This window comes from Bos grunniens, chromosome 18, assembly GCF_055505025.1.
Source record: "Bos grunniens cultivar Pamir isolate PY7600 chromosome 18, Bosgru_T2T1.0, whole genome shotgun sequence".
Lineage (NCBI taxonomy): Eukaryota > Metazoa > Chordata > Mammalia > Artiodactyla > Bovidae > Bos > Bos grunniens.
The window spans coordinates 55,178,325-55,205,631 of NC_141182.1; the positions used below are offsets into that span (position 1 = coordinate 55,178,325).

The window sequence follows — 27,307 nt, forward strand, 5'->3', positions numbered from 1 at the left end:
AGGTGTTCAATAATTATTTATTGAAAAAAATGACCGAACCCCAGACCCCCGCTGAAACCATCCCCTCACACACACACAGGGCAACACCAGCCGTGGGGAGCACTAGTAGCCACACCCCCGCCCCCGGCGCCCCAGCCTCCAGGGCGAGCAGGAACTCTAGTAGAACTCTTCCTGCTCGGAGTCCGGCTCCGCACCCTGCTGGTTCTGAATCTGACTCTGCTTCTTGTACAGACCGGCCACCTGAGGTGAGAGGGTGGGTGGTGGGCGAGTCAGAAGCCCCGGGCAGCCCCACCTTCTTCCCAGCCAAATCGGGCCAGAGCCCACGCTCTCCAGGAGGCTGGCCTGGCAAGGTGAGCCCACCCCTGGGCCAACCACCCACCTCTCCACCATGGGCCTCACCTGGGCACTGGTAGTGGCCTGCTCCGGCTTCTTATCCTCACGGACGCGAATAAACCGAGGGAAGCGGAGGGAGATCCCCTTCTCGCTGTCCACCTGGGGGAGGCACAGGGGAAGTGGTAAGGAGAGCAGGCAGCATTCCCCACCCAAGGTCTCCTCCCTGCTCCGGTGCCTCGGGCCTCAGTCTCTTGATCCATACAATGGGACTAAGTGATGGGTCATTGTAAAAATCACATCAGGTATGCAAGTGTTTGGGTCTGTACTCAGTGGCATAAGAACAGGGGGCTGCCGGGGCTTCTGTTGCTAGTGTTATTGGGGCTGAAAGGCAAGAGGGCACAGAGCCAGAGGTAGACTCTAAAACCAGACTTTGGGGTTCAAAGCCCAGCTCCCGACTCAGAAGCCAAGTGAACCTGGGCCCATTATGCACCTTGGGCCTCTATTTTCCCATCTGTGAAATGGGAAGGTCAGTGTTTTTGTGAGGATGAGTGTGAACAAGTGCCGTGCCTGCTTCACCTAAGTGCGTGATAAATGCTGCTCCCACTGCTTGTTGCCAGGGAACCCTGACTGCCCTAGGTGGAGCAGGCGTGAGAAATTTCAAGAAGGAGACGAGGTAAAAAGTATGAGCTTTGCCTTTACGTGGAAGTCTGCTGCTAAGCAGAAATGCGCATGCCAGATTTTGAAGGCTCAGAAGAAATCCCAAAGGGAGTATGTTTTTAAGGTTTCCTGTTCTTCAGATAACTACACTTCAATTTAAAAAAGTTATATTTCCTGTTCTTTGGAAGGAGGATGCTAAGAGCTGCCCTAGTGCCAGTGGGTGGCAGGGGGTGGGGGTCCCCTGGGACACGGATCCTTTGGCAGGTGTGGAGAACAGAACCACTAGTAAGAGAAATTAAGCAAGGAACATTAAAACTTGGAAAATGAACTACAGTTGATAAAGAAACACAGTAGTTTCTTTTTCTCGTAAATGGTCAGCAGGAAGTATCCTAAGTTTTTACTGAAAGGAACTGCTCTCAAAAATTACTTAAGACCTGAGTGTGAGACTGATATTTAAGAAAGTGATTTAAAAAAAAAAGATAGAAATGTGGGGTTCCCTGATGGCTCAGGTGAAGAATCCGCCTGCAGTGCAGGAGACACAGGTCCCATCCCATGGGCAGAGGAGCCTGGCACACCGCAGTCCATGGGCTGCAGAGTCGGGTACGATTAGTGACTAAACAAAATTAACTGAAGCACTTTGCTGCACACCTGAAACTGACATAACTTTCTAAGTCAACTATACTTCAATAAGAATATAAAATTAAAGACATAAAAATTTAAAATTTGACAAAGAAATCAATTTCATCGTTTTCTACTCCTGGGGAATTTTTCCTATTTTTTTAAAGGAGACTTTGATTTCACTGTCTGAAACCCAAATAAAACGCCAGCTTCGGTCTTCCGAAGCATCACCCCGGAAGCACAGACATGGGCCCCAGAATTCCCTCCCCGCTGCTCTCCAGCCACTGAGCTGGGATTCTTTCGGAGGATCTCCTCAGGGTCCCCCCGTTACTCACCAGGCCTCGGGCCGCAGGGTAGATGGGGGACAGGGAGAGGTCCGCGCACTTCACCTCCCACACGTCGCTGGGGTCCAGCCAGTGGTCGGGGGCCACCGCACCGTCAGCCCGGACGTAGGAGCGCGGGGTGGGCAGCACTAAGGCCTGCAGCCGTGCGAGAAGGGGAGAGGGTCTTGGATCGAAGTCAAGGCCGAGGGCTGGGGGAGGGAGGGCAGCGAGGAAAGAGGGAGGAAGATGGGGAAGGGGAGACACAGACACCCCTCAAAGTAGAACACTGGCAGGGGCAAGGATGATGAAAGAAATGGGAGAAGGAAGAAATGGAGACCCTGGGAGCCGAGACAAGAAATTAAAGGCAGAAAGAGAGGAGCAGAAACCCAGAGACAGGAGTCAGAGACCAAGAGAGACAGAACCCAGACAGGGACACACAGACCAAAGACACGAACACGCAGGAAACCGCAGCGCACCCCAGACGCCCGGCACCAGGCCAGCAGACACCCCGGCGACTGGGGCTCCCCTGGCATCCTGAGGGCGAACTCGGGGAGCCAGCAACACGCCCTGCCCTGAGCCTGGCCCTGAGCGTGGCAAACAGGGCTCCCTGACAGCATCTCTGGCCGGTAGCCGGCGGGGCTGGGACTTGAACTTGGACGTGCTGGGCTCCCCGCCACCAAGCCTCCCACAGGGCAAGAGCCCCGAGCGGGCAGGGAGGGCTCACCTGGAGCCTCTGGTGGTGCTCTTCCAGCTCCTCGTCACTGAAGCCAGTTCCGAGCTGCGAGGAGGACAGGGGTCAGTGGCTCTGCTTCCCCCCAGCTCCCACGGGCCCAGGATGAGCCGGTCTGCCCCTCCCCGCCCCCCGCCTCCGGGGTCCACCCGGCACCTTGCAGATGGCCTGGAACTCCTCGCTCTCCTCGTCGTACGAGGCCAGCAGGAAGCCCCCGTACCGGCCGGCCCGTTTCCCCTTGCCCAGGTAGGCACCAATCACTACGAGGTCCAGGGTGTCGCCCACACCCTCGAGGTAGTCCTTCTTCAGCTGGGGGGAGGGAAGGCCGGAGATGAGGGTGGGGAGCTCAGGTGTGAACCCCACTGCTGGTGTGGGGAGGGTGGGGGCTGGGTGAGAAGACCCAGGACAGACGCTGGGAGGAGAGCGGACGAGGGACAGGTTTCTCGGCTGAAAAGGGCTGATGAGAAAGGGGCCACTCTGATGGAGAAGGCGGGATGGAGGGGACGGGTCAGGTGGGCAGACTTTGGGGGGTCACCTCAGATCCCCCTTCCTTTAGTATGGAGGGACATTCCACTCCATCACAGGGAGAACATCTATCCACTCATTTCAGAAACTAAATTAAGTGCCAACTGTGTGCCAGGCAGGAGCTTGTTCCTACCCCAGGGTCTCTGCGCTTGCTGTGGCCCTGCCTCTGACTTTACCCTGCTCGTTACTCCCCATCTGCGTCCTGGCTGACCTCCTGGTGGAAGGCAAGAACAGAGTGCTCCCCAGGCTCCCTCATCCTGCCACCTGGGGCACACAGACAGGCGGTTCTCCACCAGCCTTGGTGAATTTGTTCACAGGGAGCAGCGCGGGCAACAGGGCCGAGGCGGCTGCTATGGGAGGCGGGAGGGAAGGAGCAAAGGGCCCCAGAGCTCGAATGGCATGAGGCGGCGATGGGGTGTGGACCACCCAGCAGGGACAGGCTTCTGGTCCCTGAGCTCAGAGAGCAGACGGGGTGAGAGGGTGGGCGGCACCTTGAGCCAGTTGTGTGACCTCTTGGCGATCTCGTAGGTGGCGTCCACGTCCAGGGTCTTCACCATCAGCCCCTCGCAGGAGTCTAGGGAACACAGGAGAGCGACGTGAAGCCCCGGCGCACAGCCTCGCAAAAGCCGTGGGTGGGACTCTGGTCCAGTCGTAGGGTGGGGCCGGGGTGGGTGCAGATCACGGGGCGGGGAGGGAGTGTCGGGGGGCACAGACCGTGTGGGACGCCCTCACCTTTCACCGACTGCTCCAAGAACTCGGCGATCTGCTCCGTGTCCTTGGTGTCCAGGGAGGTGGCAAAGACGAACTCGCCCTCCGTCTCCACAAAGTTCTCCCGGAGCAGCTGCCGGCGTCGGGAGAGGGGCTCACGTACCAGGGACTACAGGGCGGGATGGGAGACAGACGTCACCATGGAAATAAAGAGGAAAAGCCCAACGTGGTCGGGCAAAACAGGAAGCGGGCGGGTCACAGGTCACCCTATGGCTGATGGAGGTGAGTGTGAAGAGGGGCGTCAGTTTACATTTGAGGCAACTCTCTAGTGTCTGGCTTAATAGAGGCTGGATTCTCACGTCTGTTCCTGCCCTCAGGCCACAGCAGGTTGTTTTGGTTGCAGGACAGGCATACAGATGGGGAGTTGCAAAGGGAGGCCTCAGGGGCCACACTTTGAGAGCCGCTGCCCAAGTGTGGCCTCCCAGCTCAGCCCGCTGGTTCCCAGGTCTACACACCCCCTTCATCCCCCGAACACCCAAAACACAATGCCGGAACTCACCTCTCCGTTGAGGTAGATGAGATCAAAGGCATACAGACACACCTGCACCTGGATCTCCGCCGCGTCCACCTCCTGGGTCGGGAGGGATGGAGACCCGGAGTGGGGGTGGGGAAGGTGAGATGGGGCTGGGTGGGGCCCCTCCCATCACACCGGAGGCAGACACCCAGTCACCTGCCACTCTCCCCTTCTCCCCAGCCACAAAGTTGCACGCCTATAAGCACAGCAATGATGCCGGCCGCTGGCACTGGATTATGAGAGCAATCATCTCAATTCTCTCTGCTAAGTATTCGCTTGCCCAGCCTCCCTCGCAACTAGTGAGGGTGACATGACAATTTTGGCCAATGAGAGTGAAGAAGTTTTCTGGGGTGCAGGATGAGGGGGCTCCTGGAACAGATCTTTCATAATAAGAAAAGACCCCTTCCCTCCTTCCTATTTGGCATGCTGGGATAAGAATGTGATGGCCGGAGCTGTGGCAGCCATATTGTAAAAGGCTGAGAGAACTACATTCCAATTGACAACTCTGTCTCTCTGGGACAGGGCAGGATTGGGTGGAAGATGATGGCAGGTGCTGGAGTGGGGCAGAGGCTACCTTGCGTTTGCGGGTGGTGAGGACTTGGAATGGCTGGATCTGCTTCTTTTCCCGGTCCCAAGCTACAGCTTCTGTGTCTAGGATGAAGGATGTGACCGATGGGAGTTTAATCTGAAAGGTGAAAGGGGGAAATGCAAAGCTCATGAGAGGTGGTGGATGAGGCCAAAAGACAGATGGAGAGAAACCAGTTTATTCCCCTTCTACATGGAGAAGATCCAATGACAAACTGATGCCAGCCTTAGAGACACGCGTGAATACAGATGCCTTCTGGTCCCCACTGAGAGGGGAAAAAACTAAGTTTTCTGAGGACTTACTATGTGGTCCCACAAGCTGGAAACCCAGGAGCCTTTGTCATCTTCCTCTTTTGCTCACTTCACATTCAATTCAGCCATGAACTTGCCCATTCTCTCTGTGAAATCTCTAAGGCATCCACTTGCCACCACCTCACAGAGCCCAGTCCAGCCTCAGCCACAGCATCCTACCAGTCTCCCTGCTCCCACACTGACTCTGCCCAATACACTCTCCTCACAGCAGCCAGGCTGCTCTCAGTAAACCCCACATCTTCTCGGTGCTCATCCCTGCTGAAAACACACGGCTCCCCAAACCCCTGGAACCTTTCCTTGGCCAGCCCCCGCACCCCTTCACCTCACCTAGCCCCTCAGACTCACTCTCTGCACCCCCACACACAAGCCTTTCTGGTTCTTGAACGGACTGTGCCTTTCCAACCACAGGGCCTTTGCACATGCTCTGGACTTGAGAATCTGCATGGCTCCCAGGGCCATCCACACTGTATCCTGGGCTGTGCTTGGTGACGGCCCTGTCTTCCTGACACCAGGGCTAAGTCTTATTCTGTTAAAGGCTTACAGGATCCTGGACCTTTTCTTCAGAGCCCGATCTGAGTACACTCAGAGGTAACAGCAGGGCTCTGATGAAGACCTGCCTGCTCTGCCGTCTGGGTTAAAGTCGCAGCCTCCAGCACAGGGCTCGGCACAGAGCAGACACCCAGTGAACACCTGAATGAACGGGGGAAAGAAGCCAGATCCCACTGACCCTGGACTGTGACTGCCTACATGAAGCTCTAGCACAGGCAAGATGAACTTATACCAATGAGAAAAGCAGATCAGTGGTTGTTGCTGCAGGAGGTGGCAGGTGGCGGTGGGGAGAGGGGCCTGCCTGGCACGGGGCATGAGCAAACACTCTGGAGTGATAAACGCACAAAAATGTTTTATATGTTGATTATGTGTCTGGGTGACCTTGTCAAAACTCTGCAAACTCTCAAGTCAGAACCTTTTATGGAAACTATGCCTTAAGTTGGTTTTAAAAATAAACAGCACTCGGCACATCACAGGAGCTCAATTAATGCCTGCGTTGCACTGTTTCTCTGTCCTCGCTGCTCTAGGAAAGAGCAAATGTCCTCATTAATTACAGAAGACTAGTCCTCTCTGTGGGCTTCCCTGGTGGCTCAGTGGCAAAGAATCCGCCTGGACTTGGGTTTGAGCCCTGACTCAGATCTCCTGGAGAAGGAAATGGCAACCCACTCCAGTCTTTTTGTCTGGGAAATCCCACGGACGGAAGGGCCTGGCAGGCTACAGTCTATGGGGTCACAAAGAGTCAGACACGACTTAGGAACTGAACAACAACAAAGTCCTCTTTGACCGAGAGCTCCTAAAGTAGGTCCACACGGCCCCTGGGAGCACAGACAGCCTGGCTCCAGAGCCCTAGAGATCCAGCCCTATTTACAGGCTGTGGGGCCAGCGTGCAGGCTTCTCCTCCACCTTCATCCCACGCCCTCTCCCCGTCAGAGTGCGAGTCTGCCTTTCCTGGCCTCCGCTGCACCAGAGTGCCTGTGACCCCGTGCTGCACAGGGGACCCCATGATGGGAGGTGCCCGGAAAAGCGCTAACCTTCCTCATGGCGGGGGGACAGCAGCTGGAATCCCTCTCCTACCCGTCTTTCTGTCTGGAAGTGTGGTGGCTCCCTGGAGACCAAGGGGCCAGGCACTGGGATGAAAAGGCAACGAGCCGAGGACAGCAGACCCAGCTGGGTTTGGGAAGACCTTGGTCCTCAGCTGAGCCAGCCCACGGCCACCCGCCTTCAGATTTAAAAGGGGAAAAAAAAAATCTGCAGGCGTTCTATTATCTATAACCCAACACACTTCAATCTAATTGCACTCTCTCCCGCTACACCGGGCCGGCCTGGCTGGCCCTCCGTTCCCCGCTCCCCTACCAGCACCCCTCCCAGGCCCCCGAGGTGGAGCTGGCAGCAGGCACTCACCTTAGGGATGCGGCTGATAATGTCGGGGTACCTTCCAGTATTGTCCTCCTGATTCCTGCTGAAGATCTTCACCTCCCCGCCTTCCAGAACATGGATCTGCCATCGTGGGGGAGGGGAAAGGGACTCAGAGCCGGGCCCACTCCCGGGAGCCCGGACTTTCTCGACCCCACTTCCATGGGCAGGAGGTTCCAGAAGCTCTGCAGGAGGAACTGGTGCAGAGACCTCAGCGAATCCTTCCTGGGTTCAGAGGGCGCTCTCAGGCCCGTCTGTGGAGCCCCTGCCGCCTCGTCTTCATCTCCAGTCCAGCCCCTCCTCCCCCAGCTAGCACAGGTGCTTTGCTCTGTGTCTGCACGCGCCAATTTGTCTGGATGTTGTGGTGCTGTAAGTAACATTCTGGTTTTTATGATTTAAACGTATTCATTTTAATACGTCTGGGTCACAGTCCTTGAGCAGAACCATATATATGCCACCTAATATGCACATTACCCTAAGAAATAGTAGTGTATGTGTGTATAACATGACTTTAAAAATATATATTTTTAAATCACGATTGCTATCTTAAGTCATAGTTATTTTCTGCTCAGCACTGTATTTCAAAGGTCCATCTATGCTGAGCCTATCCAATCTACTGCGTGTAGCTGCCTCAAGGCACCACAGGGAGGCGCCCACGGAGCTCGCTTACCTGTCCTCAGGTGAGAGCAGGGAGTGGCCCCCACTCCCCCCAGGACAGAAGAGCCACAAGAATCTTCACAGCCCAGACCAAGGCCGTCTCCGGCCCTGGAAGCCAGGACACACGTCCAGGTAACCGCACTGAGGGGGATGCAGGGCACCGGCTACATCAACACGCCCACCAGCAGGACAGCACAAGTGCAGCCCACGCTTTCTGAGCTCCCACTGCCCTGGGTCAGGACTTGACGATGTTACCTAGTAAGATCTGTTTTCAGAGGAGCCAGTCAGGTGGCTATGACTGCACCACTGGAGGTGGGAACTAAAGCCCCGAGGGCCGTGCGAGACCAGACGAGTAGCCATGCGTGGCCGGCCGGCCCCGAGCTCGGGTCTGAGGCACCCCATGCCCCCACTCAACGGCGCGTCCACCCCCTTACCTGTGCCCTCTGCCCGTCGTATTTGTACTCGCAGGTGAAAGCTGCCTCCTCAAAGCGCTTCAGGACCTCACTGACACCCCGGGTAGGGTGGGCCAACATTGGTTTCAGGGGAACCCCTGGGAGGGGAGGACAGAGTGAATTCAGATAGAATTTACTGGGTGGTGAATTCATGGAGGCAGGGTAGAGACTGCTAATTGCACTCAGAAGCGACGCGTGCAACACCTGGGTCTTGTCATCACAGAGCCTGGCCGCCCCCTTCTCGAAAACTAAAACAGAAATGCGAGCGGTCTAGAAATAAAAGCGACAGCCCTGGAATGACAACGTGATAAGAGAAGGAACTCGGGGCGAGCCCCAGGGTGCAGCGCGGCCCCTCCCCTGCCGCCCGCCTCCCTCTAGGCCCTTCCATGGCAGAAGGATGAGATGCTGCCTGCCTGCCACACCGCCTCTGGGGTATCTCGGGGACAGCAGCTCTAACACGGAAGCGCGAACTCCATGGGGATGAGGCGCGGCTCAGGGGAGAGGAGGGTGCTCTCTGAGCAGGGGGCCCTGTGCTGGCCACCCCAGGGATGGAGGGAGGGGAGCCTGGTGGCAGCCAGCCCGGGGCGAGGCTGTGGATGGATGGAGGCGGGCAGGGGGTATTTCATGGAGGCGAGTACCTGGGCTCAGTCTGCAGTGCTCCGGGAGCCGCTCCAGGCCGTGTTCCAGAAGCACGGGGACGATCTGCTCCAGGTCAGGTACCTCACTGGGGCAGGGAGCAAGAACAAGGCGGGCGGGGGTGTTCTTCTAGAACCCTGCTCGCTGGCTGCAAGATCCCCACTGCCTGCCTGTCACCCCTTCCCAGGGTCGGCTTCTGCCTCCCTCGACTCCCCTCGTCACCCCAACTGTCGTCGTCCTTCATGTTTCTTCCAGGCCGGCCTCCCCCTCCCAATATTCCGGCTTAACAATGGTCTGGGGCCAGCCTGAAAGCAACAGTCTACAGGTCTCCAAGCAGGGGCAGAGTTCTCTCCATGACCGTCACGACCCTCACAGTGTGCCCATCACCAGGCCCCGTCTGGGTTTCTCATGGCCTTTCCACACGCACAGTCCTGCCTGGAACTCAGAAGCCTCTGCCTGCCCCTCTCCTTGGCTGTCAGGATCACCGCCTCTCCCGTCCCTGTGTCCCTGACCCCTCGCTGTCAGACGCCTCCCTGATCTTTGTCACCTCCCCGTGCCCAGCGCCTGTCTTGTCTGGATCCCCACCCAGGGCTCTGTCACCCAGGTCTCACCAGAAAGTCTGCTTCAGGATCATGCCTTGCTCCTCCAGCCACGTCTTTCTGGCTTCTGCCGTCTTGCCCTTCCCGGCGTCCACCACGGCGGGGGGGCATTCTAGGATGAACCCCAGAGAAAGGGGCTTTGGAATGGGCCCGACCCCCCTCAGCTAGCCCCGGGTCCACAGTGGGTGCTGGTGCGAGATTCCTCAGGGAGAGGAGGCAGAGGGAACCAGGTGGGGGTGGGGGTTGGGGGAAGGGTGGCCGGGTTAACTTGAGTGACAGCGTGGGGCTGGCCACCGGGGCTCACCTTGACTGGGGGGCGTGAGGCTCACGGCCTGGGCGAGGGCCGCCAGCACCGACTGCTCAGCCAACCCGAGGCGCAGCCGTCCACTCAGGGCTCTGGGGGGACAGAGGGTAACGGGGATGGGTGCACCTGTTCAGCCCCTTGCTCCTCCCTCCTCCAGTCTCCCTACCACGACCCTCTCCTCTAAACCAGAGCAGCCTCCAGAGCCGGAAGGGACCTGCGATCACACAGCCCCACTTGACAGAGGAGGAAACTGAGGCCAGCCACAAACCATCACAACCGTGGGCAGCGCCTACAGGCAGAACTAGGGGCCTGGCAAGGTGTCCGTCTCTCTCCTCAGCTGCCCTCTGACAAAGCAGTGATGGTGGGGGTGGGGCCGGGGCACGGCCAGACCTGGAACAGCCTGCCCAGGGGTGCCAGGGTGTGATGGCCAAGAACCTGTGCCCGTAAGGGCCCTGCTTGAGCCAGTGACCTCGGGCAGGAGGCTGTCTCCATCTCCCCTTCTCTAAACGGGAGTGAGGCTCACAGCCTCCCAGAGCTGCAGGGAGGAGCTCATGGGAGGAAGCGCGAGGCACAGGCCAGGGCAGACATCACTAATCCACTGCGGCATGCTTCACCCACGAGCCCAGGCTTCTCCAGGCAGCACTGCTGAGAAGAGGAGCTCCGTGCCCCGCTCACGATGCTCCCATCCGAGGGCGGTCAGGGCACCAGCAGTGATGTGCCTGTTGGCCCTCCTCCCCCCGTCACAGGCCCACACCCTCACCTGGCAATGAAACGTGCCTCTGAGTGACGGCAGGCCACAAAGAGGCCTTTGATGACGTCAATCTTCTTGGTTGTGGACTGGAGAGAAGGGGGCAGGGCGGTCAGCGCCAGGGGTGAAGGGAGGGGGGCCATCCTCGCTGCCTGGGGAGCTGCCACCCTTGGAGACCTGCCCGCCTCCCACCCCTGCTCCCCGGTTCCACGGCCTGGAGCGCAGAGAACAGTGAGAAGCTTGTCCTTCCGGCCTCCCACCCCGGCTCTGCTCAGCAGGTGTTCACGGAGCCCCACGGCCCGCACTACATCAGGGCTAGGGTCTCAGGAGGAGAGTCCCGCAGTCTTGAGAGCAGCAGGAGAAGAGAAGCTCTGATCCCAAAAGCAGGACCCAGGTGACACCGCCCTGAGCAGTCGAGCCAGAGCCTTCCAGGTCCCCAAGAGGAGAAGGTCTGGGGAGAGCCAGCCGCCCGCCCACTCACAGCGCTGCCTGCCAGCTGTGCGATGTCCCGGAACTTGGCGAAGACGCCGGCGGCAGTGAGCGCAGGCGGGGGCAGCACGAGCCTCTGGGTGCTGCGGCTGCTCTCGGCCACCAGCCCCACATCACCCTTCTCGGCCACCTCGGCCCGGACGGACTCCAGCTGCCGACCTTGTAGGGTAGAGGGAGCAGCGGCTGAGCGCCAGGAGGGGTGTGGCCACCAGGCTCCCCTCTCCAGAAGCCAGGATGATGAGCCCGTCTACACCAGAGGGGTCGTCTGGGGCGGCATCATCAGTATGGAGGTGGGATTTAAAGCCCTGGATTTCGGCCCCGACTTCCTCCCTGGCCTCCTGGTTTCCTGTCCGTCCTCCATGTGGGTCCAGAACTGACCCTGCCCCTTGCCTGCCTGGGACCTTTCCACGGCTCCCCAACACCTTCAGAGTAAACACAGAGCACCCCAGGCCCTGGGCAGGTGGGCAGGTCCCGCCCACTCAGCCAACCTCTCCTGGGCACAACCCCACTCTGTCCCCAGCTCCGCTCGTGGCTCTGCTGGCCAAAGCCCCTAAGGACCTCTGCAACCTCCACGAGCCCCGACCATCAGCCTTGCTCTGCACCTGCGGCATCCCCCTCTCCCACCTGATCTGAGTGCAGACCTCGTCCTGATTCCCCCCCGCTCTCAGCCTGTCAGTGGCCGCCCTCCCCACCTTGCACCTTTCCAGTCCCTCCCCATCATCTCCCAGCCTCCCCACGTCCTCCCTGGAAGCCCCCCATCCACCCGGCCTGGGGGCGTCCACCACCACCCCTGCCTCACCCGTGGCCTGGGCCACTGCCTTGAGGAGGATGCCCTCTCCGATGCCGAGCTCCAGGCCCTGCTGGGGCGGCCCCAGGCGGTTGAGGCTCAGGTAGAGGACGGGCAGGAGGTCAGCAGGTGACAGGGCCACCACGGAGCGCAGCAGGTTGCTCAGCGTCTCCACCATCCGGAGCCTGGAGGAGGGGATGGGGGTGAGACCACCTGACATTTCGGGGTCAAGATGGGGTAGGAGAGCATGGTGATAAAAGAAACGCAGGAAAAGAGACGAGGAGAGGGCTCACGACCAGTGCCCGGTGTGTGACCCGAGCCACAGGGACCACCACAGGCTGCTGGTGGGACAGGAACTCCATCTGATGATGACAAAGGGCATGATCAGCTATAGGGAAACAGCTGATGTGTACGGACTGCTTTCCGGGTGCCAGGCGTTGGTATTAAGCCTTCAAAACGTTCTCTGACTCCCTGAATTCTCACAGCTGCCCTGAGCTAGATACTATTTCATTTTACAGGTGAAGAAACTGAGGCACAAAAGACTATGTAACATGCCAAGGTCAAAGAGCTAGTGAGTATCCGGCTGAGACAGGGTTCTCACTACAAACAAGACGTGGGCTTTCTCTAACACTGAGGATCGGGAGCATCAGCCAGGCTGCAGGTACTCTTGGTTACTTGAGCTTAGTATCCAGTTCCTGCCACCAGGCAGTGGAGCCTCTCTTCCCACGCCGGGGATCACGGTCACCCTCCTGTCCTGCTCTGACCAACAAACCAGGCACAAACGATGGTGTGGGCCTTCAGAGGCCTGTGGCCGCTCTTGTGGCCAGGCCTGTTGTCTGTGATCTCATGCGTGAGGGTGCAGCTGAGCCAGGAGGGGGTTAAGAGGATTAAACAGCTGGAGGCACAGCCAGCGCCAGTGGGACAGAACGGGGAGAGCCCCCATTGGCCCCGGGCAGGCAGCCTGGTTAATTACCGAGCAGAGACCTCCTCGATCTTCTCGAACGCCCGGGCCACAGCCAGATAAGGAACCCTGGGGGAGGAAAAGGACAAACACCCACACTGTACACCCAGCGTGTACACCCACGCTGCCTCCCCGCCAGCTCCCTGTCCCCACACACTTCCCAGTGAAAGATCTGCTGATCCCCAGGTGCTCGCAGGCAATCCTGCCTGACCCCTGCCTGGGGTTCTCTCTCTCCATCCCCTTCAGAGCGCCCAATGGTTTCCCCAAAACACTGAGGGTTGTGGGGGCTGGGGGAGGACTGGCAAATCTCTCATTGAAGCCTCCGGAGACAAGGCCTCCCGCAATGCCAGGGAGCAGAGGACGGGTTCTGGGGAGGGCCACGCCTCACCTCTGGCCCGCCTTCCAGCAGGCATCTTCGATGGGGTGGTAGTTGTTCTTGGCAGGATTATAGCTCGCTGGGTCCACGTGTCTGTGGAGGGAAAGGAGAGGCTGCAGGGTAGATGCCTGGGTCGAGGAGAAGCCATTCCGCCAGCTGGCATCTACTGAGCATGTCCTAAGTGCCAGGTACTATTCCAGGCACAAGGGCATGGAAATGAATGAAAGTGAGTTTGCTCACCTGGAACACATGTTCCGGTGTGAGAGTCGGGGGTGAAAAACAAACGAGACCAAAAAGCAGAAGAGAATAAATCATTTTCAGTATTAAAACATTTTTAAGACAAAAACCAGGTAGAGGAAGAAATCAGAAAGGCAGATGCTGCTTCAGAGGACAGTTGGGGAAGGCCAGAGAAGACATCCGGTCAGAATGTATGAGGGTCAGCAGAGTGGGGGCCAGGGATAAGAGCATCCCAGAGGGGAGCTGCAGGTGCAAAGGCCCTGAGGCAGAGACACGCCTGGCACGTTGGAGGAACAGAAAAGGGGTCAGTGTGGCTGAAGTGGAGCAGTGTGATCTGAATATCGTTCAGTTTAGTCGCTCAGTTGTGCCTGACTCTGCGATCTCATGGACTGTAGCCCGCCAGGCTCCTCTGTCCATGGGGTTTCCCAGGCATGAATACTGGAGTGGGTTGCCGTTTCCTCCTCCAGGGGATCTTCCCGACCCAGGGATTGAACCCACCTCTCCTGTACTGGCAGATGAATTCTTTACCACTGAGCCACCTGGGAAGCCATGTTGTTCAGAGTCCACTCCGAGAGGCAAGGACCCCTGTGGGTCAGACCTGCCCTCACTCTGGCTGGAACAGCAGGAGGAAGGTGCAGTCCCTGGGTGCCCCAAGGAGCCAGGCACCGTGCGAAGGGCACTCCATCTGCTAGCAAATCAGTCCTGCAGGCAGGGACTCACCTGCCTCCCGAGTCACATAAGGAAACTGGGCAGAGTGGTTACGTAGCTCACCCGAGGCCACACAGCTAGTAAGCGGTGCAGTTCTCGGACTGTGTTCTAACCCTCTACATCATACGTTCCTCGGGAAATGCCTCACACCCATCCCGTTAGAGCCACCACAATCCAGATTCTGCAGTCACACTCCTTTGGGTTAAAATCGCTGCTCCATCAGTGACCAGCTGTGTCCTGGTGAGGAAGCAATTTCCCTCTGAACCAACCATATGATGGAGCTACCTGGAGTCCGTGCCCTGACACGCCCTGAGGTTAAGGGAGAAATTAGGGGAAGAGTTCCCACTCCTTGGTGCGCTTTGTGGGGAGCATTTTTACAACACTGACTCCCCAGCCTCAGACCTATGTCTCTGCCAAACGTGGGGTGAGGGAGGAGACTGCTGACTGTTTACAGCTCTTCAGCTGATCCTGTGCACAGACAGGGATGAGGATGGCTGAGCCGGACAGAGCACGAGCAGTGAGTTGTATGGTCTCAGTATTTGATAAGGGATCGCTGCCTGGTACTTCCTACTATAAGGAGAAACGGCAGAGCTGAGGGGTAAGAAATTCTGCAGCCACGCTGCCTGGCTCAAATCCCAACTCTGCCACACTCCTCATCTGTGGTCTAATCAAGGCAATCAAAATTAATAATAATAATAGCAGCTACTACTTGCTGAGTGTGGGCATGGCCAGACACTAGTCTGCAAACCTCAGGAGGAAACTGGCCCAGAAAGGCTAAGTCGCTTGGCCAAGGTCACACCAGCTGACAAAGGTGGAGCTGGGATTTCCAAGCACTCCAGAGCACTGTCCTGCCTCCATGCCTCACTTTTCCCACCTGTGAAATGGGAGTCCCAACAGAGTCGATGCACAGGGTTGCTGTGAGGCTTCAATGCATCAGGATATGGAGGGCACAGCGTCTGGTGCCGAGCACACCATTTACAGTGGATAAAAGGGTGTGCTTTCTACCATTAACAAGTCCTCATATTAAAGGTGAGGAAATTGGAGGTACTGACAGTTTGTCTGTCTCCTGGAGGCGGCCATCAGTGATCAGGTTGGGAAGAGTGTAAAAAAAAACGATCACAGTATCCCAAGAAGTAAAAATCAGGACACAGAACTTCATGTCAGACACCAAGTTGGCGAGAGAAACTTACAAGTAATATAAGCATGGGCACGAGCCCAGGGCGCAGGGCAGGGGTGCAGAGAAGAGGCCCAGCGTAGAAGCCAGGGCAACTCGGCCTCCAGGCCTGGCTTTACCCCCACCCTCCCTGCGTGTCCCAGGGAAGATGGCCTAGCTGCTGGGCTACTGGTTTCAATGCCTGGGAAATGGCTAAACACCAGCTGCCTACTGCACAGGCCCACTGCAGAGAGGAAGTAAAAAGGCACAAAAGAAACCTTTAGGACGTGACTTGACACAGAGGAGGCGCAAGAAAAGGAGCTGACCTTTCCTACAGCGCAGTCACGTGCTGAAATGGGGCCATTTAATCTCACTAATAAGGTTGCGACTGGGGTACAAACTTGTCATTAAGAATCCCAAATTTTTTATTAGACTAATTAAACCTGAATCACAAAATTCTAACGCTGAAAGGCTGTTTGGTGATTACTGGTCTCCTTTTTGGAGGCCCACCTCCAATCAGATCAGTGAGGCCTGGGACTCACTGGCTTACTTTGTTTCGTCTGCTATTCTCTTGATGGATCCTGACTCACCCCTTGGTCTCGTCCTTTCTCAGAGCACCAGGTCCTTCTTCTTTCGCTTCTTTTTTGACAGCTGGCTTCCGGGGGGCTGGGGAATGAAGCAGGGAAACAGTGGACCCTTTCTCCTTCTCACAGCCCCCACCTCCCAAGTACTCTCCAGGTGGCATCGCTCCGTGCTTGGGGCAGGAACACGGCAGGAGGGGCAAGTTAGGCCTTCTCACCCATGGGAAGGCTGAGCTCCTTGGAGAAAGACCCACCTGCCTCTTCCCTGCGCAGCCCCGCAAGGTGAAGAGGAGACACTCACAGAAGAAACTGCTGAGGGTCTTTGGAGTTTTGGGGGGCGGTTGAGCCTGGCCATCCTCCTGTGGTTCCTGCTTCACCGTCACCCCAGGCTCTGATACGCTTTCTGTCGGGGACTCTGCTGAAAGTGAGAGAGCTCAGATGGTGATGCAAACTTTAAACAAATGTATTTCTTGGCCACGAGGCATGTGTGACCTAGTTCCCTGACCAAGGATGGGACCCGGGCCCCCTGCACTGGGAACACAGAGTCCCAGCCACTGGACCCCCAGGGAAGTCCCCAGTGCCTATGATTTCTGAAAGATAACTCGTTGGAGGATGACTGGCTCTTTTTTCCTCACATGTGTGGAGGAAAAATAACAATAAAAATAACAGTAGTAACAAAACCTAAAGTTTCCCCTAGAATTTGCTTTTAGACAAGACATTGGAGAATCTTATTGAAGTCTTATCTAAGCCTTATTTACATTAACTGTCCTCCAAAGACATGGGACCCCCCCCCCCCCGCCAAACCAGAGAGAGGGGCCCCAGGGAGAAAGAGGGTCAGACACTCACTGGAGGTCTTCCGGGGCTCAGGGGGCGTCATGGGCTGGTCCCCGCCTTCCACTTCCTCCTTGTCGCCCCCTTCAGGCTCTGGGAGGCTTTCTGTTGGTGTCTCCGCTTCCGATGACATAAAAAGGCAGATGGCAAGAAGTGGCACTGGGAACCCCTCCCCAAGGGCATTTGCATTCCCAAGACACTCCGCCCCGTTTCATCTTTGCTGCTCTGACCGCACACGTGTGAAGTGACGGGAGGGTGAGGGTGGGTCAGCCCTGGGCCACGCGGGGACCTTGAGGGACACCAACCCCAACACTTGCTTGTGTAGCTGAAAAGCGGGGAGGGCTAGACTTTTCTTATAAACCATTATTTTTGAATTACTCACAATGAAATAGAACTGGAAAGGTTTCAAAATGCCAATGATAACTTGTTAAAGTTTTTTTAAGCTGACTGAAAAATTTAAAAAAAAACCCACCTCCAGGGTAATAATAATAACTGCATCAATTGACTTGGGAATAATCTGCCTTAGTAGGGAGAAGTCATCCCCTGCCCTGGCCCCCAAAACCCCTGGACACAGATAAGGGCTAAAACTTCATGATTTACAGTAAAATTTGTTACTAAAAATTGCCAACCAGAAATCAGATCTCCACCAAATTCAGACCTTCCCTGGGAAGGACAAACCCAATAAAGACCTCTTATTGAAACAAATGACGGTGACAAAGCCTGATTATTATAATCATGTAAAGGCCCCAAATGATCTGTGGATCAGATGTTTGTAGCTGTATTTCCCAGGTAAGATATTTTACATTTTCACAGGCTGGACGCTGTGTGACCTACTAGCTCACAGCATTTTGCTTGTCATTATTATTATTAGATCACATACTTGGTAATTCATGACGTCAGCTTTCTGCAAAGCTGGGTACTCATGGGTGGTGTGATGAAAACCAAGTATTACATGAAAATCAGCATGAACAGAAAACAAGGGCAGCAGTTTTCAACTGGACTCCAAGGTCCGAGCAATTGTGTGGTGCCCAGGAGACATCCTATTAGAAACTAACTGTGATTATTTAAGAATTAATTTTTTTTCCTTTCAATGCTATGTATATTACTTTCTCAAATGCCCAAGCTGCTAGAACATAAATAGTTGTTTGGACATAACTCGACAAGCTGAAGAGCAAAGGCCTTGGGCAATGCGCAGTTAGTTACTAAGACACTACGGGTCCTGAAGTTTCTACTTCTTTGCTTTTTGGCAAAACTTACAATAAAAACAAATCATTTAGAGGAAAATATCTTCCATACGAGAAATAAAAAGAGAGAATAAACTGTATTTGAATTAAGATGGCCAAACTAAGGTACTCCAGAATGTGTTCATGACAAAATTCCCTGGGCGGCGGGGTGGGATTCTGATGGAAACGTGCGGATTCCTGGTCAAAGTGTCAAATCAAGTGGGGTCCCCACACCCTGTCCTCCTAGGCAGGCCCCCACCTTTCCAGACCCCCCACACACAAACACAGAGTGAGCCTCTCCCCCGCTTCCTCCCTCCCGACCAGGGTCTCACCTTCTTCCTCCTTCTTCTTCTTAGTTTCTGGGTCCTTGTCCTCGCCCTGCTCTTTCAGGACATCTTGAAATGTCCGTTTGGGAAGCTGCTTCCGGGCTGGAAAGACAAAGGGCTCAGGGTGGCCTCCTTGCTGGCCCACCGGACCCACCACAGTGGGCTCAGACCCCCGTGGTGATGGCCCCTGGGACGGCTCTGGGGCCCTGCCACTGCCCGGGTGCGGGGCCCATCCTTCAGGCTTCTGCTTCCTGGCTGTGTGGCCGCGGCAGGCAGGTCCCTTCATCTTGGGAGCCAGCACCCGCCCCCCTCTCTGCTTCACCTCTCGCCACACGCTATCCTCAAGCCCTCGCTGCCCCCCACATCACACCTTATCCTCAGAGACTCCGAGGGGTGTGGGGTTCCCGCACCTGCTGCGCTGTTCCCACCCCGAGGCCTTCACACGCGCTCTGCTTGGCAGCAACACTTCCCTGTCCCCCTTTCTCAACAGGGCCGACCCCGACCAGGACCCTGATCCAAGACTCAGGCCAGACAGCCGCTCCTCTGGGCCCTGCCTCAATCCGCAGCCACCCCTGTGCCTGCATGTCATTCCTTATAGCAGCACCGTCAGTGGAAATGTACAGTGAGCCACGTGTGTCTTCTGAAACTTTCTAGTGGCTACACTGAGGAAAGCAAAAAGAACCAGGTGAATCTAAGTTTGGATAATCTTGTTTACTTGACCCAACATAACCAAAATATGATGATTCCAACATGTTTTGAATATTTAAAATCAGTATCATTCTTTTTCCTATGCTGCTGCTGCTGCTGCTAAGTCGCTTCAGTCGTGTCCAACTCTGTGCGACCCCATAGACAGCAGCCCACCAGGCTCCCCTGTCCCTGGGATTCTCCAGGCAAGAACACTGGAGTGGCTTGCCATTTTCTTCTCCAATGCATGAAAGTGAAGAGTGAAAGTGAAGTCACTCAGTCGTGTCCGACTCTTAGCGACCCCATGGACTGCAGCCAGCAGGCTCCTCCGTCCATGGGATTTTCCAGGCAAGACTACTGGAGTGGGGTGCCATCGCCTTTCCTATGCTAGGTCTTCAAAATCTGATGCACTTACAAGCACATCTCAACTGGGCACTGAATTTTCATCAGAAATACTTGATGTGTTTAGATTTCATACAATCTACCAGTGAGAAAGCCCAGAGAAGGAAACCATTTGCCCGAGGTCACACAGCCAGGGGCTGGTGGAGCCGTGCTCTTAACCACAATGCTAAGACCAGCGCTGGCAGGAGGGTGGCTCAACGGTGGAGAGATCCACACATGGACAAAGACAGGTAGCTGAAACAGCGTGGCCCAGGGGTCCTTACCCGTGCGACGCTTCGGGATCCCTGATGGGGATGCAACTGCTGGGGAGGGTTTGGAGCGGGAAGGGCTGCTCTCAGGCAGTGTGACAGGACTGGGAGGCGAGGCCTGTGGAGAGTCTGAAGCAGGCTTCTGGAAAGGAAGAGAAAGAGCAACTCCTGAGTTGGGGGAGAAGGAGGGAGCACCCAGCTGCTTCAGTTTCCAAACACTTGAGAGAACACAGCAACTCAGCCCCAGCTCTGGCCTCTTCCCTGGGCCATCACCCCACTCTCCTGTGTAGTTTCATGGTCCCAGACTGGCCCTATTATGGACCACAGTAACAATTCTTTTTTTTTTTTTTCCCTAAAGTGACAAGATCTTTGATTTTTAGCTAAGCATAATATGGCCCAACCAAAAAGTGGTGGCTCAGATGGTAAAGAATTTGCCTGCGATACAGGAGACCTTCCCTGGGTTGGGAAGATCCCCTGGAGGAGGGCATGGCAACCCACTCCAGTATTCTTGTCTGGAGAATCCCCACGGACAGAGGAGCCTGGTGAGCTACTGTCCATAGGGTCGCAAAGAGCCAGACACGACTGAGCGACTAAGCACAGCACAGCACATAATATGGCCCAACCAAAAACTTCCCAGATGCCCTTGCAGCTAGGTGTAGTCAGGAGCCTAAGGACTACACTTCCCAGACTCCCTTGCAGCTAGGTCAGAAGCCTCAGGTCTACACGATGCAATGTAAGGGCAACTGGTTCAAATGACATTCACCTAAATGCAAGGGGAGTGCCCTGCTCTTCCCACTGGCTGAATGTGGGCATTCGCTTGGACAACTTCATCTAGGGATGGTGAGCAACAATACAGAAGCACCCTGGGGCAGAGCGAGCCGAGGAAAAGACAGAGATGACAAGAGGCGGCTCACGGGGGGCCTTGGAGGCTCCATCAGGACTGTCTTTGTCCTGAGCTGGCAACCCTAGGGCGGGGGTGGGGGTGGGGGAAGGGTTGGAGATGGAAGAGGGGTGCGCAGTGGGGGAGACAGGATGTCGCTTCACCATTGACAGACTGAGAAGTGCTGCACTTCGGATGTGATCTTCAGAGCAGCCAACAGGCAAGAAATGACTTAAATGAGGGGAGCAAGTGAGCCGCTGCACTTGGGGAAGATGGAAAGCCTTCGATTCCACGGGTTCTGAGCCTTTCCTACAGCAGGCATTCTCTCCCATCACTGTGTAAATCAACTTACGGCACCTTCACGGCCACCCCTGACAGGGGAGGCTACCCGGAGCTGCCCGAGCCACCTGAGGCTGCCTGCCAAGACATCACGAGGGCAAGGAACCACGCCCAGGCCCCAGGGCGGAGGCGGAGTGAGGCGCACAGAAACCAGGCCCAACCACTGAACTCCTCTGCCCCCTGGGGCATCAGCTCCAGAATTCTCCTGAGTAGCTGCTGCACTCAGCTCCAAGGCCAATGGGAATGACGCTTCTGGTAAACGGGGGCAGGCTACTGGGGCCCCACCTGGCTTCTGGGGGTGGTGGGGGCTTCCTCTTCCTCCTCCTCGCCCTCGCTGCCCAGGACCCGGGTCGCCTTCCTCCCTGGCCTCTTCACTGGAGAGTCACCCTCAGACACCACTCGATTCCGCTCCTTCAGCGCCACCCTGGAAAGTGAAAAAATGGAGGTTTTTCCAGCAGGCAGAGTGCGGACGCTGCCCCCAGACTCTCCAGCAATTTCATTATGTTTCATTCCCTTCCTTGCCTTTCAAGCATGCAACAAACATCTTCCAGAAGCCTCCTTGGCATGTATATATTTTTTAAGCTATGTTGGGTCTTTGTTACTTTTCTCTACTTGTGGTGCATGGGCTTCTCATTGCAGTGGCTTCTCTTGTCACAGAGCATGGGACCTAGGGTACTCAAACTCAGTAGTTATGGCTTCCAGCCTTTACAGTGCTCAGGCTCAGTAATTATGGCACAGGGGCTCAGTTGCTCTGCAGCATGTGGGATCTCTCTGAACCAGGGATCGAACCCATGTCTCCTGCATTGGCAGGCAGATTCTTTACTACTGAGCCGCCAGGGAAGCCTTCAACATATACTCTGAAACACCCATCCCCCTCGTCCCACTTCTCTGGAGGGCTCCTGTGTGCCCACCTGGTGGTGGGCGACGCTGGAGGAACAAACGAAGTCCCTACGAAGGATAGACAATGGCCTTCAACATTTCTTTGGAGACTTTCTTTCAGTCAGTCATGTAAGACCCTGATCCCCTAGGGAGGGACTACACTTCCCAGCAACATAAAACAAAAGGGGTGGCTCTCAAGTCAGAAGTGTTGATAAATCATGACCTGATCTTTATCACTGACTGAGCATCTTTTATGAATCAGGCCCTGTTCTGTAAGTTGTTAGGGTGTTGACACATCAAGTCCACACTGAAAGCCTGATACAGATCATGATACCCTGTTACCCATAAGGAAACTAGGCACAGGATCCCAGGGTCCCAAACTGGGAAGGTGAGCTAAATCTACCTTGAATGGTCCGGGGACAAGGTCTTCCCAAGAACTTATGACAAGGATGGTGGGGAGAGAACACTGTTCTCCTCAGATGCAGCCAGTGGCAGGGTCCCTGCCTTGTGGAGGAAGTCTGCTCCAGAATGAAGTCAAGACACTGGGCCAGAGTCCTGAAGACAACTCTGAGGTCCTGGATCCAGCTATACCAGAAGCTGACACTACCTTTAGCCTTTCAGTTTACCAGGATCAAAAATTTCCCCATGGAGGCCTGCGACATTCTGAGCCGAGTTTGTTAACACTTGCAGCCAACAGAGTCCTGACTGATGAACAGATTCACCACCTCCCAGCCCCAGAACGTACTTCGGAGGGGACTCCGTTTCTCTGATGCTCTTGGATGTCTCCTTCTCCGGCTTCTTCGCTTTGCCCTCTTTCTTGGGCTGGAAAAATGACCTGGAGGAGCAGAAGAGGGGGAAAAGAAGTGAATGATAACAGTATCAGTAACCCCTCTAACACATGCCACATCCCTCAGCTTCCGATGCCCGTCCCCATTTCTGGCACACAGCAAAAGACTTTGAACAATCCCCTTGGATGGATGAGGAAACTGAGGCTTGGACAGAGGAGGCAGCACTATGTGCTTTTCTGCCTCAGCTCACCTCTCACGTGAGAGCCAGGACGCATCCCAGTTTCCCTCCTGCAAGTATTAACTGCACACTTACTGTGTGGCAGGCCCTGTCCTGGGAACCCAGGGGCACAGGAGCGGCCCCGACACATCAAATCCCTGCCCTCAAGGGGCTGACGCTCCAGGAGCAGGCAGACATTAAGCAATGTGTTCACTGCTTAGTTGTGTCTGGCTCTTTGCAACCCCATGGACTGCGGCCCACCAGGCTCCTTTGTCCATGGGATTCTCCAGGCAAGAATACTGGAGTGGGTTGTCATGCCCTCCTCCAGGGGATCTTCCCAACCCAGGGTCTGGGTCTCTTGCATTGCAGGCAGATTCTTTACTGTTTGAGCCACCAGGGAAACCAATAGCTAATATGAAATGTTTGGAAGCGTTATCTGCTCTAGAAAAGGTCAAGTAATGGGCTCTCCCTTCCACCCAGGCATTACCGGCCCTTTAGGCTGGATCACACTTTGTTGTGGGGGGCTATCTGGGGCACTGTAGGATGTTAACAGCCTGCCCCACCTTTACCCACCAGATGCTAAGGGAAGCCCCCTCTCCCTCCAAGTGGTGACAACCAAGAATGTCTGATGTTCCCTGCTGGAGGGGGTCGGGGGAAGTTGGCAACTGCCCCAGATTGAGAACCACGGGGCTAGGGTCTCTGAACCTTGCAGCCACTAAAATTCTCAGTTACTACACCACCTGGTTTTCCAGTGCCCCTCCCCACTCTCCATACTGCTCAACTCCTGGAAATTCCTATGTAAAGACTAACCCGAGTTCTTCTAAGATAAGGGCAGAGGTAGACAGAGGAGCAGAGAATTTGGAGAACACAAGCTGCTGGTGGGTGGGGCGGGGGTCCTTACATGATACTTCGCTGCATGATGGTATCAGAATTCTCTCCCCACTCCTCCTCTCCGCTGGTCACCAGTTTCTGAAAAGAACATCCAAAAATACTTGATGAGGATACTCATTTTTGTGCAGAGATCAAAACACAAAACACACTGATTATGTGGAGATCGGAACACATACACCTCTGATAAGAGAGGGGAAACTCACAAATTGAGGTTTGGGGAAATCACCCTGAAATCTACATCATTTGGCTTGAACTTCAGGCTGACAGACCTGACATATGGGCTGTCAAACATAATATGCAGCTGCTTTAACCAACTAAAGAACAGAATGCATTTACCAGAAATAAAAAAAGTCTACTCTGAAGACACGGCTAAAAGCCTTCCTTCCTACGAGCCCAGACTAGGAGCTCTTCAAAGACAAGGTTCCTTTCCCAGGTGCCCAGGCCATAATGACTGTGTGTACATGCTAATCTTTTTCTTCTTTTTGAAACCTTGAAAAAATGTGTCCCTGGTCGCATTTGATATACATTCTTTGCTCTGTTGTTTGGTCACTAAGATGTGTCTGACTCTTTTGCAACCCCATGGACTGCAGCCCGCCAGGTTCCTCTGTCCATGGGATTTCCCAGGCAAGAATACTGGAGTGGGTTGCCATTTCCTTCTCCAGGGGATCTTCCTAGCTCAGGGATCAACCAGCGTCTCCTGCACTGCGGGTAGTTTCTTTAACATGAAGCCACCAGGGAGGCCCACTCTTTGTTCTAACAAGATATAAATCTGCTGAAAACCATGCTTCACTGGAGCAGTTCCTCAGAACTGAAAGGCTTTCTCCTGGGCTAGAATCCTCAATTTGGCTCAAATAAAACTCTTCTTCCCTTCCTATAATATTATTTCTATTCCAACTTCAAATGTTCCCCTGCTGCTGCTAAGTCGCTTCAGTCGTGTCCGACTCTGTGCGACCCCATAGATGGCAGCCCACCAAGCTACCCTGTCCCTTGGATTCTCCAGGCAAGAACACTGGAGTGAGTTGCCATTTCCTTCTCCAATGAGTGAAAGTGAAAAGTGAAAGTGAAGTCGCTCAGTCGTGTCCGACTCCTAGCGACCCCATGGACTGCAGCCTACCAGGCTCCTCCGTCCAGGAGATTTTCCAGGGAAGAGTACTGGAGTGGGGTGCCATTGCCTTCTCTGCAAATGTTACCCAGTCCTTCCCTAAGTCTCCAAACCAGTCAGTGCTCCCTCTTTTCAATGTCCTTCCCCATCATGTCCTCCCTTCCTTCCTTAACTCTGGCAGACTCCAGTACACTTTTCATCCCTCTCTGGGCCCTGCCTCCTGCCCTCTCTCTCACCGGGCAAAACCCCAAAGCTGTTGATTGAAGCCAACTTTCCACCCACCCTGTTCCTGCAACCGCAGAGTAGAGCGGGACTGGTCACCAGGAGTCCTTCGGGTTGCGGTCCAAGCCTCTCCATTTCCCCAGACTGTTCAATTCTCCAGCTCTCTCAGGCAAACCGACTCCACCCTCCGCCGCCGAGAAAACGCAAGCAAATGCGAGAAAGGCAATTTCCCACCGCCTTATCTACCTCCTGCTGCACCTGCGCACCACTCCGAATCCCAGCTGTAGGTACTTCGACCACCCAGCTGTACTCTCATCTGAGATCAGACCCTTGACCTGCGCACCAGATCTCATGCCCTCTGACCTCCTCAAACCCTATGCTCCAGTAAGCCCCTCCTTTCTTTCCTCTAGATCAACTTTTCTCTACTAGACCATGCCTATCGATTTACAAATCAGCTGTAATTTGTCCCATCTTAAAAATCAAACAAAATCCCTTCTCTTGAGCCTACATGTTCCAGCAGCTATCGCTCCATCTCTCCTCCCCTTTTCAGAGACGTCATACAAAGAACTGGAGAAGGCAATGGCACCCGACCCCAGTACTCTTGTCTGGAAAATCCCATGAACAGAGGAGCCTGGAAGGCTGCAGTCCATGGGGTCGCTGAGGGTGGGACACGACTGAGCGACTTCACTTTCACTTTTCACTTTCACGCATTGGAGAAGGAAATGGCAACCCACTCCACTGTTCTTGCCTGGAGAATCCCAGGGACGGCGGAGCCTAGTGGGCTGCCATCTATGGGGTCGCACAGAGTCGGACACGACTGAAGTGACTTAGCAGCAGCATACAAAGAACTGTCCCATGGCATCATCTCCCATCTCTCTCTCCTCCCATCCCTGCTTGAACCTTCAAGTTTCTCCACATCCCTCAGCTGGCCCTTCTCATCAAGGTGATAGAAGAACTCTGGGTTGCTAATTCCGGAAATCACCTCCTGTTCCTCATCTTGGCCCATCAGCAGGATTAGAATCATCTGACTCCTTGCTCCATTGAAATTTTTTTTTTTTTAATTCTTTCTTCATACCACACACACCCTCACCTTGGTGTCCATAAATATTAAAGAAAAAAAAAATTCAAGGACTCATATAGCTAGTTTTCTATGCTGATATCTCTATCTGGATATTTAACCAACATCTCAGACCCAATCAGACCAGCTCAAGATCCTTGTCTCTTCCCTCCCCAAGCTCTTCTAGCCCTCCCTCCACCATCCTGGGCAATAATAAGCGCAGTGCTTTGTGTGCTAAATCGTTTCAGAGTTTTTGCGACCCTATGGACCGTAGGGATTTTCCTGGCAAGAATACTGGAGTGGGTTGCTATGCTCTCCAACAGGGCATCAATCTTCCAGACCCAGGGATCCAAGTTGTGTCTTTCAAGTCCCCTGTATTGGCAGGCAGGTTCTTTACCACTAGCGCCACCTGAGAAGCCCACAATAAGCCCAGACCTTTCAGCTCTCCTCCCCTGGACCCCACACCTTCACGTCTCTTCCCTTGACTCCGCCCCCTCATCAGGCATACACAAGGCCAGACCGCTCCCTGTTCAGAAGGTTCTCGACCTTTCAAAAGGCCTTTGCTTTAGGCCTAGATCTTACCACTGACTTGCCCCGCCCCACCTCCATCTCCCTGGGCTCTCCCCTTAGTAGACCCTTTTCCTTCAACCTTTCCCCGGCCCCGCCCACTATTAAACGTCCCCCTAGACCCACCCCCTTCCAGGTGGGCCTGCCTCTCCGGCCCTTCCAACTTCCGGATGACCCCGCCCACCTAGAGCCGTTCCCCGCCCCCTCATCCCTATATAACCACGCCCCTTTCAGGTAGTCCCGTCCCTCCAGGCCTCTCTTCAGATCCTGTCCAGTGCAGTTTTCGGTCTTCGTCTACCTTCTACCTGATCCTGAACCTCTGACGGACGCCGTCCCGCCCCCTCCAGCGGCCCGTAGCCCGCGCACTCCCCTCCGCGGCGCGCTCCTGGCCGTATCAGCCTGCCCCCATGTCCTCTCCTTTGCAGCCGACCTATTCGGCGAAAGCTGGAGCCCCGAGTTGCCGACATGCGCTCTGTTGAACATCCCTGAAGCCCCGCAAGGCTGGTGCCACTTGCCTCGCGCCAGGCCCGCGCGCCGCTGTCCTGAGAGTCTCTCCTGGAGCGACCCCGCAGTCCCAATTTCGCGCCACCGACTTCGCGCGCAGACTTCGGCGGGCGGGGGCGGGGCCGAGTCGAG

The 27,307-nt window shown here is 55.3% G+C and overlaps 1 protein-coding gene across 8 annotated transcripts; it reads right to left on the reverse strand.

The window, feature by feature from the left end:
* On the reverse strand, positions 1-27,293 carry LIG1 (DNA ligase 1). 8 transcript variants are annotated; one of them, XM_086349696.1, is made up of 28 exons: positions 27,187-27,293; positions 23,734-23,801; positions 22,573-22,662; positions 21,234-21,372; positions 19,745-19,871; positions 18,402-18,497; positions 16,862-16,966; positions 16,317-16,430; positions 16,025-16,100; positions 13,349-13,429; positions 12,973-13,029; positions 12,012-12,184; positions 11,205-11,371; positions 10,736-10,812; positions 9,976-10,067; positions 9,684-9,783; positions 9,075-9,160; positions 8,419-8,534; positions 7,316-7,411; positions 5,043-5,153; positions 4,454-4,525; positions 3,919-4,063; positions 3,678-3,760; positions 2,818-2,970; positions 2,656-2,709; positions 1,944-2,087; positions 400-492; positions 1-240 (listed from the first exon to the last, which is right to left on the reverse strand). In XM_086349696.1, exons 2-28 carry the CDS (start codon positions 23,748-23,750, stop codon positions 157-159), a joined length of 2,748 nt encoding a protein of 915 aa, XP_086205822.1. In that variant the 5' UTR covers positions 23,751-23,801; positions 27,187-27,293; the 3' UTR covers positions 1-156. The 8 variants fall into 8 exon arrangements, with proteins under 8 accessions (XP_086205822.1, XP_086205819.1, XP_086205820.1 ...); XM_086349693.1 differs by having other exon boundaries at positions 16,317-16,433; XM_086349694.1 differs by lacking the exon at positions 27,187-27,293 and adding an exon at positions 26,570-26,750 and having other exon boundaries at positions 16,317-16,433.
* Between the last annotated feature and the right edge of the window lie 14 nt (positions 27,294-27,307).